Genomic DNA, 10792 nt, shown 5'->3' with positions numbered 1-10792 from the left:
CTTGAATAACGGTCACTTGTTAAATATGGTGACTTCTTGAAAAAGAGCAGCAGAATATAAAGAAAAGGGATTTCTTGTAATTTACGGTGATATAAAATATATGTTGGCTATGTTGCGGGAGAAAATGCAATTTTGTCTTCAAAGAATAATCCCATATGTACTAAGTTAGTGAATAGTAGAGGGTTTAAATTTGTTCTCCTCTCTTTAAACTTTGACGGTTTCCAAGAAGGGGGTGTTATGGGCTTTCATTTGTATGGGCTTTGGTTAACACACACGCGCGCACGCCGCGCCACACACGCCATGTTCCACGTTCCACGTGTTGAATTTTTTAACTTCTTTTTACACGTTTTTCACGTGGAGAACGTGCGTAAAAATTGCACATTTTTTGGAGAACATGCAAACGGTCGAATGTTACGCGCGAATTTAGCAAACGTTACGCGGCGATTTCTCAACGGCTAAGGGTTTCTCAACCCTATATATCCCGCCTCTTACCATCTTGGTAATACAGAACAACGAAAGTCCTTCTCCCTCTCTCTTGTCTTCAAAACCCGAGAACATTCTTTACTCTGAGAAAAAGCTCTATACTTTCGTCCGAGTACAGAGGTCGGCTGTTTTCAGGGGCTTTTACCGTTAGGGAAGAGGGGATCATCTGCGCCAGGACGATAGGCGGGTCATCAATCTTCTAGGATAGTGCTTGAGATACTGCTACCCCATCAGGCCAGACTTTTCTGTTTATTTTATTTTCGGATTTATTTGCGTGTTATGAGTTAACTTAATTTAATAATTTTCTAGCAATATATACCTTGTCGACGACCAATCCAGACCCACCGGCGATATGAACAGTCGCACCCCGTCCATCTATAGCCGTCAGGTTGCTAATAAAGATCGGAATTTTGAGCTTGATCGTCATGTCACTCTTGAAAGTAATCCAGACCTTCCCAGGGATCGTCGTAGCCCCGTAACGCAACGTGCCCTCCTTAGGCTTCTCCGGATCGTCGCTTGAATCGGTCACTTCATAGTATTTGACACCTGATCCAGCGAGCTTCTTCATCTTTCCTGCATACCCTATTGAGCACCAAGCGAGGTCTTTTCTCGCGCTAGCCCAATGAGGGTCGTTCCTCCAGCATCGATCGATGGCGTTCTTGTTGATGTAGCTTCTATCTTTTGATTTAGAGCTCGCAAGGGCCAGGAGGGGGGCGAGAACGAGGAAGGAAAGAGAGAGTTTTACAGAGAGGACCATTGTTAACTTCGTGATGAGGCCGGGGAGGGAATGCGCTGGTTTGTTTAGGGTATTTGAAAACTGGGTTTGTTGATAGCTATGGCATTTTTGGTTATCGGCAACAGGCGGATGCGATGGAGTCGCGCTTTGAGATAGATTTCCATCCATAAGAATTTTTTTCTTCTTCTATTTTTGACTTGACCTTCTGCTTGTCTAATTAATTTGCACGGATGCCATTGGTTTTTTGCTTATTTTCCTCGTTGACTCTTGAGATTTTTGTTGTAGTTTCTTTGAAACCAAAATAAGTTAGCTAATAAGTGTATCCAAAATGTTAACTTTTTTTGACTCTCGCCCACCTAATTAATTAATAAAAAGAGAATCCGAAGGCCATATATACATCTGTTGTACAGATACGCGGTACAACACAATAAACTTAATTAGTAATTAGATATGTTGCCCATCATATATCTTTTTGGTAGCACATGGCTGCTTTTAATTTTAATCGTTAACTATATAATGAGTGGTTGTGATTCATTCTAAATGTAACATTCATCATACTCCTGTATATTGCACTCATTTCTAATTTGCACACAAAGAAAAAAAATTATATCCATCCACGAGATAATCAATAGTTACAATTAAATAGTGATCCCTATACTTTTTTTCACTACAACAAAAGTTGTATGTGTCCACACTTATTTTATGACGCATATGAAAGTGTCATTTTATTTGCAAAAGTTAAACAATAGTGACACAAATAAAAAGTGTAGCAAATCACGATACGTATTTGTGCTATTAAATATATAATTAAATGTAATTAAAAAATGTTAATAGTCTAATACAGATTGTGAGAAGATCTATTAATTAATGGGCTTAAATAATAAATCTTAGATTTTAATTATAATGACGATTAAATATTTATTATAGTGTATAGGCTAAAATACTCTATAGTTAAATATGCTTTTGTGAAAGTAATCCTAGCATGGGTGGTCTTCTTGGAATTATAGTGTTGAATGATAATACTCTTTATATTTTTAAGACTATCTCCAACAGGAGATATTTGGGGTTTTTTTTTGCTCCAGCGGGTGGCTTTCAAAGGGGTGAAATGAAAAACCGGAGCCCAATGGGTGAAATTTTCACCTCCGGTTTTTCTCTCCATATGGGTCCCGCAACATTAAATCAACAATTAAAGAGAGCCATGTGTCAAGGCTTGATTGGTTGGGTTTTTTTGTTTTACTCCTAACTTTTAAATGATATTTTGGGAGATAAATACTAGGAATTAATTTATAATTTTTATATCAATAATTTTTATTTTTTCACCTCTATAAATAAAAATTAGTCTTGTGTAATTTGGAGACAAAAAAAAATCTGAGTTTTCAACACCTTATTCTCCTTCTATTTTTTGTTAGTATAAAAATATTATCAAAAATTAAATTAATAATATATATTATTTATGTAAATATTAAAAAATTATAATTATAAATAAATGAGTTATATTAGTAATAATAATAGTAGTAGTAGTAATATATATGAAATAAGAAAAAGAAATGAATAAATAAGGTGGGGTATATATGTTGGAGTGGTGGGGTTATAGTGGGTCCCAAATAAAGTAAAAATCTTTTGAAAAAACTCCTGCTGTAGAGATGATAGAAAATGGAGATTGTTGAATTATGTGGAGGGGGAATAAAGTGATGTGGCAGGAGAGAGAAGGTTAAAATTTCGACTCCTGATGGAGATAGTCTAATGGTCTAGACACAACTATGTGTCACCACTCTTGACACATATATGTCACCACACTCGACATATATATGTGTCATTGAGTTTTGTAACATATTCTCACATGTGTAGAAAGATACTCTCCACACATGCTCTAACCACGCTTATGGTATGTGTCGTGCTCTATTTGTGCGACACAAAAATGTGTCGCCTAGAGGTAAAAAATATATCATAATTTACAACCTTTGTTGTAGTGTTGGTAGTGGAGCCATTAGTTCCGTATCCTTAAGAAAGGGCCCACAAACGAGTATTGATTATGTGAAGGATGTTTCACAAGGGAAGTGTACAAGTCATCCGCATTCCACTAAAGCCTGGATCGAGGTGGTAGTCGCGGATGGATTCCGGTGTTGGTATAATTAAGTTGTAACTTGTGATTTCTCCAGATCAAATGACAGGAGCACAAAGGTTTCGCTAAAATATCGTTGTTGTCGCACAAATAGAGGGTACGATTGTTAAAGACCGTTGGCAAGCTTGGGAGCCTGTAGACTGTAGTGTGCTCTTCCGGCATATTAATTAGCCTCCTTAACACTCCTTCATAATATGAGCCTGTCGAAACCGAGGGATCAGCTGACTCGATGTTCCTTCTGGAATCAGGATCGTAGGATAAAGAACGTCATTGCTTGCAGTCAGAGCGGAATCTCGGGATGCAAATCGCAGGTACATTACTGAGGATGTCTGAAACTACATCCAGCGGCCTCGTTTTTCGAATCCGTCGTCATAATCTTCTCTGCTCTTCTTCGCTTCCTCCTCTTCGCTGCGCTGCCTGCAACTGAATTTTATCACACCAGTAGAAAAACGAGCAACTTAGACGAAAATTTTCGTCTAGGTTGCTCCATTTTCCGTCTAGGTTGGTACACCTAGACAGAATTCCATCTAGTTTGCTCCGTCTAGTCTGATTCAGTCTACGTTGGGGCAAACTAAACGGAATTCCATCTAGATTGATCAACCTAGACGGACATCAACCTAGACGAAATTCCGTCTATGTTAGCAACCTAGACGGAATTTCGTCTATGTTAGCAACCTAGGCGGAATTCCGTCTAGGTTGCTCCGCTACAGTAGTTTTTTTTTTGTAGAATCTACGTTCCACGCTATATAATATCCAACACCAAATCATGTTCATATCCAACCCAATCTAATTATATTTTAATATCAAATACAATTATATTCAAATAATACATTCACCAAAATACTAGAGCGTAACATAAATATATATTATTCTCTTATAACATATAATATGACGAATTATATAACATATAATATAATGAATTATATATATATATATATATATATATATATATATATATATATATATAATAATATATATATACATATATATATATATATATATATATATATATATATATATTATTCTCTTATAACATATAATATGACGAATTATATAACATATAATATAATGAATTATATATTTAATTATGTGAGTTCAAATCTTACTCTCGCCCATAATTTGGAATGATCTAGAGATAGGAAAATTTCTAAAGATAGGAAAATTATGAATATTTTATACCCTTACAATTACGATAGATCTATACTACTTATTGTAGAAAATTTCCCACCAAACACTTATAAAAGAGAATACTCATGTCAAAACTTTTGATTTTCTTTTTTACCCTCTCAATTTTTTATAACTCATAATTATACCATCATTTACAAAGCTAATGATCCACAACCTCTCATTAATTAACTATGCACCTCTTCAATTTCTCAAATTATTTGGACATTCACTAGAATTATTAATAATTTATAATGATAACAAAATTCATAAATATATGATAATTTATTATGGATAATTATTAATTATATAAAATAGTGATAATTATTTATTTAATATATTATTCATAAATATATGATAATTCATTATAAATAATTATTAATTGTAATAAAATAGTAAAAATTGTTTATTTAATATATTATTGTGCATAATTATAGTTATCAATAATAGTATAAATAGGGTTTATTTCTTTATGTTGTAAAGAATAGTACCTTGTTCGATAATTAATATCGTCTTAGTAATAAAATTTTGGACTTCATAAATCAAAAATATTTTTATTTTGGAAAATTAATTTATATAAAAATGTTTGGATCCTTGAAATTTATGAGACACATACTTTTCTCTTCTTTTTCCCAAAATATTTAGTCATAAACTAGACTATATTAATAATTTATAACGATAATAAAATTAATAAATATATTATAATTCATTATAAAGAATTATTAATTGCAATGAAATAGTAAAATTATTTATTTAATAAATTATTGTACATAATTATAATTATTAACAATAGTATAAATATGGATTGATTCTTTATGTTGTAAGGATATTACCTTTTTCGACATTATAATATTGTCTTAGTAATAAAAATTGGGTGTTAAGAATTAAAAATACTTTTATTTAGGAAAATTACTTTATATAAAAATATTGTATCCTTAAAATTAATGAGACATGCACTTTTTGTTGGAAAGTAAATGTCTCATAAATTTCAAGGATCAAATATGTTTATATAAAGTATTTTTCGTAAATAATAGTATTTTTAATTTATACCATCCAATTTTTTATTACTAAGATGATTCTAATTATTAAACAAGGTAATATTCTTTGCAACATAATGTTATATAATATTTAAAATTATTATCATTATTTAATAGATATTGTAATAAAATATGTAGATAACATAAATATTTAATAATATAAATAATTTAATTATTTCAAAAGTGTTACTTAAACTATTGATTACATTATTATTTAATAATTATACTCTTAAATAAACTATTTAATAACATAATAATAATCAAATTTAAATAACTATTAAATGTATGTTAATAATAGTTTAAGTACTAATAATAGTATAACTTAAATTGCGAAAGTAATCAGCAAGTCGTAGTTTGACATACATCACATATATACTGCGAAAGTAATCAACCAGTCTATTGGATTGGTTGGTGAATATGTGGATTATCAAATATACGCAAGCTATGTATAAACTTCTAAGCTTCCATGAAGCTTTTAAATTTCTTCATGCAAGATGATTTTTTCCCACCAGAAACCAGATAAGTGGAGGAGACGCTTCAAATGTATATCTTGATCTCCAACTCTTTATTAATTTGAACAAACATTGCTCTTCACGGTGTCATCGTACCAATTATAGATTTTGTAATACCATAAATAATTTTTAGAGCGGTAAACAAAATGTACGAGACTAACATATGGGATAAACAAAAAAGATATAGCAAAAAGATTTTGAAATTGAACCCGACGTGAATCGAACACGCAACCTTCTGATCTGGAGTCAGACGCGCTACCATTGCGCCACGGATCCATTTTCTCTTAATCATATTAAATACATATACGATTAAACTTTAGTTATTAACCATAACCAAAAAAATAAAAAAAAATCATAAATACATAAAGCTTGTGGTCTCATCATAAAAAATATATCCTCCTTGTAAAAAGAATTTCTACTCAGTATTTCCTATTAATTGTTGGTCGGTGTAGTGGGAGGATCAACACTTTTATGCTTTTCCCCCCTAATCATCATCATCTCTGCGCTTTAGTTGATACCATCCAATGAAGCATCAAATCTTTGTCCAAATAAATTGGGTATTATACCAATCAACCCTCTCACTGGCAAACACTCACTTTATATATAATGGATGACACCCAGAATTATCTGCTCTGATCGTCCATTATTTGGCAGGTAACCACCAATTTAGGCGTGTATTACGGCAAGATTAGCACCCGCCTTATAAGCCGTCCATTTTGCCAGCTCCCTAAAATCTAACGGTTGAAATCAACTATAAACAAATAAAAATAAATAAATATATCTTAACTAACAAAAAGAAAATTTGTTTATAGTAACTTGTGGTTAGCACCTCCAAGTGACGTCTTAGGTCAAGAATTAGGCTGTTCTACAAGGTGACGATTAGCCTTGAATAGAATATAGGATTAAATTGCACAAAGACACGCTTTATTTTAATACCCCAGACTTAATACGGGTGTAATTTGATTATGGCAGATAGAACTCCCGCGTGAAATTTGTTTGGTTCTTTTAACAAATTTTGATATAAGACAGTACCAACGAGGGGAAATTAGCGAGTCTATTTGAGGATAAAATTAAGATCGAAGTACTAGGTAACAAGTTGCAATACGCGATACTACTGAGGGGCCTATGCGCAATTATGCCCATAAGATATGACTCAACTCAGGAGCATTACTCTAGCGGTCTAGCGCGCGGTTCGCATGTCGTACCGGTGCCCGCAGGGTGGCGGCGGTCAGCAGGCGTAGCGACGACGAGAAGCGGAGACCTCAGCCTTGGAATTTTGCCGGGCATTCGTTTCGTAATAATTGTGCTCGATCGGTCTTCTGCTTAATAAATAAGTCGCCAAGGAGCAAGTCCATCACACTAACTTCACATTATTACCTGACGGTGACGACAATATTTCCACACATTTTTCTGTGGTACGCCTTGTGATGATGTGCACAGTTTTTTTTTTTTTTAAATGTGATATGGACGGGTAACTAACTGACCCATGAAGATCAGACTGTCAGTTCTGCGTACATACTTTTGTGTAGGATTTATTAGGATGAATAAACGGTTTGTTCGGTCGGTTTCGTATATTTTTGTTAAACCCAACAGAACCGAGCTAGATTTTAAAACTGAACCGAACAGTATCAAATCGGTTCGGTGCGATTCGGTTCGATCTGATCTTAGGCATGTAAAATTAGAGAATATTTAGTTAAAAGACAAGACTATTACACAATCAAACCATTCACGCATCTAATATCCAAAATCGATGAGAAAACTCGGCTAATCAGCAACGTTACAAACTAAAATTAAACATTTGTCAATTAATATAGACAACAATATTAGAGTAAATTATCTAATCGCCTTGAGTAAGCATAAGGTTTAGACAATTATATTAAGAGCAGTCGATTCGGTTAAAACTGAAACCAACTGAAGTTTTTCTAAAACTAAATCCAACCGCCAAAATTCGGTAGGTTCCGTCAGTTTATTTTGCATGAAACTGTCCTCAGCACTAGTATTATGGACAGTCGATATTTGCTTTTCTGTAATTGGTACGTGGATCCTTTAACAGAATTTGGATCATCTTTATTGCCGAAAATAGCAGAGCATTACTCCAATCCCATCATAAACATGCAATGTACCTCATATTCATTTTCGCTTTTCACTTTCGAGATGATCATGACCATCTTCCACTAAACTATAAATGGTTGTGACTAAAACTCGACATCCAATGTTGGATATTTTTAAAGAAAAGGCAATTTTGCCTTAATGAATTCTAATAAATTTTTGTAATTAAAATATGCAATTAAAATATGTTTTAATGTGTTTTAATTTGTAATTAAAATGGGCATAATGACTATACATTATGACGAACGTTACGAAATTTATTGAGGGATTTTGTAACGGCTCTTTTCAACCCCTATATAAACAACATATGTTGAGCTCAAGAAACATGAAGAAAAATGTGGAAAACTTATCTTGTTTTCTTTTCTCCTCTACATATCATTTTCATCTATACTTTAGTTTTACTTTATGGGCAACTTCTTCATCTGAGCTGAAGCTCTGCACTCTCGCCCGAGTGCAGAGACAAGGGCCGTTTCCGGGGGTTTTTACCGCTAGGGGAGAAGGGATCATCTGCGCCAGGGCGATAGGCGGGTCCTCAATCTTCTAGGGCAGTGTTTACACGACTGCTCCCGTCAGGCCTGTTTCTCTAATTTATATTATCTATCTTTGATGTATTATTTATTTAATTTCCGGGTTTAAATTCATGCTATAATCTTTATTTATTTGATAAATTTCCAACATCCAAAACTTACAAGACTACAGTTTTGTAAGTGCTACAAAATAATATTGTCATAGTTGTTAATGTCAAAGTTCTCAACAGCGGGATTTGAGGATATTTTCGAAGAGGCTAGGGTCCCTAGACCTCCTTTGATGGCTGATCTTCCAATAGACTGATAGCGCCTCCTGCAAAACTGCAACATGAAGACCGGAGTTGGGTTCTCCGGTGATTCCTCTGACGATCAAGTCAGAATTGAGCTTGAGTGGAGAAATAGTATGAAGACAAGTTATTTTTTAGCAAGAGATTGCTTACCCATGTGCTGCAGACATTGCCTCTATTTAGAGTAGGTTTAGAGGGACAATTTGTAATTCCGGCCGAGTCCAAGCAGACAGCGTAGTTAGCAGTTAATTTACAAGTGTCAGCTGTAAGTGGTATGAGTCATCCTTATGATTAATTCATTTGTGACAAAGGAGGCATAGTACTGACGGAGTCTGATGAGTTATAAAGACTTTTGAGGCTGAAGTAATGATAATTTCTGACCGTGCCATTAATATGATGGTGACTAGCTGCCGGCGAGGGGTTTGAGAATGCCCACCTTTTGTCTCAGTTTGGCAAAAAGAGACGACTCGTCCTAGCGAGAAGGGACTCCTTTTAACTCGGTCTGGTGAGAAAGGACGACTAGGCCTGACGAGAAGAGATGACTCCTTGCGAGAAGGGCGAGAAGGGACGTCTGTCTCGGCCTGGCGAGAATGGTTGTCTGTCTCGTCCTGGAGAGGAGGGATGCCTACGTTGGTCTGGTTGGGAAGGGACGCCTACCTCAGCCTGGCTGGGCCGAGCTGGGTGCAGTCTGCTTGAGACGTGTCAACCAATTGAATGTTGATTAATACTTACTTATTTCTGTAGTGCAACAATAGCCATAAAACCATTATTTGATCCTAGAGCGATCATATAGCTAAGAAAAGGTTCTCATTTCTTTATAGAGCTGATCATGAGAAACATAGATGAAAATTCTATCAGAACATTATGCATGTGAACGTGTTCATATAGGATTTGGATCCTCTCCACTACAAAAAAGTAGTGGAGAGACCACTGCTTTTAATATCAATCGTTGATTGATCCTCTCCACTACAAAAAAGTAGTGGAGAGACCACTGCTTTTAATATCAATCGTTGATTATTTAGTAGGCGGTTATGATATGGAGAGACCACTGCTTTTAATATCAATCGTTGATTATTTAGTAGGCGGTTATGATACAATCTAAATCTACGGTTATGATACAATCTAAATCTAACACTTATCATACCCCCGTGTATTGCACTTATTACTAATTTGTACTAAAAGAAAAAATCACAACCATTAACTAGATAATCAATGACAGTGATTATGTAGTGGTCCCTCCACTTTTTTTTTTTAGTGGAAAGGATCCGAATCGGTTAAGATAGCTTAGCTTGGATATTGTTGAATCTACAACAATCAAATGGACGTTTAAGATTCAACCATGCAGAATTGAAATATTAAGAACATCCGCTCACGTGGCTTTAACGAAAAGTTTAATGTAACCATCTATAATGTAACCATCTATGATGTGTCGGGAAAAAAACGAAAGATCTTTCAGCAATCAAACACCATGAATGAATACTTCATTTTTGGAAGAGTACATGCTTCTTATTATTGTTTCTTCCTTCGGTGAAAAACAACCCATATTTTGAATCATTAAATCTATTACGAAAAAAAAGTAATCACTCAAATATTCACAATTGAGGGGGTAACCGGTCACTCATCTGTCTTCACTGTACAAAACCAAAGCACAAAAATCCGATTAAGCCTGTGCCAATGTAGAAGTCATTAAATCTATTACGAAAAAAAAGTAATCACTCAAATATTCACAATTGAGGGGGTAACCGGTCACTCATCTGTCTTCACTGTACAAAACCAAAGCACAAAAATCCGATTAAGCCTGTGCCAATGTAGAAG

At 34.4% G+C, this 10792-nt stretch overlaps 1 protein-coding gene, 1 long non-coding RNA gene and 1 other non-coding gene across 3 annotated transcripts in view; 1 reads left to right on the top strand and 2 right to left on the bottom strand.

Annotated features, from left to right (window-relative positions):
• LOC109830091 overlaps positions 1-853 on the top strand; it is a 3674-nt gene extending 2821 nt beyond the window's left edge. Inside the window, exon 3 of the long non-coding RNA XR_002244210.1 lies at positions 793-853. This is a non-coding gene — a long non-coding RNA (uncharacterized LOC109830091). The remainder of the gene's footprint in view (positions 1-792) is intronic.
• LOC109830090 (pectate lyase 1-like) overlaps positions 1-1441 on the bottom strand; it is a 5069-nt gene extending 3628 nt beyond the window's left edge. Inside the window, exon 1 of the mRNA XM_020397241.1 lies at positions 803-1441. Coding sequence (XP_020252830.1) covers positions 803-1387 — 585 coding nt within the window. The 5' untranslated portion in view covers positions 1388-1441. The remainder of the gene's footprint in view (positions 1-802) is intronic.
• On the bottom strand, positions 6259-6330 carry TRNAW-CCA. The gene has a single exon. It is a non-coding gene; the product is annotated as a tRNA-Trp (tRNA).

Source organism: Asparagus officinalis, chromosome 2 (assembly GCF_001876935.1).
Source record: "Asparagus officinalis chromosome 2, Aspof.V1, whole genome shotgun sequence".
NCBI lineage: Eukaryota > Viridiplantae > Streptophyta > Magnoliopsida > Asparagales > Asparagaceae > Asparagus > Asparagus officinalis.
This window is presented reverse-complemented; position numbering and strand designations above follow the sequence as displayed.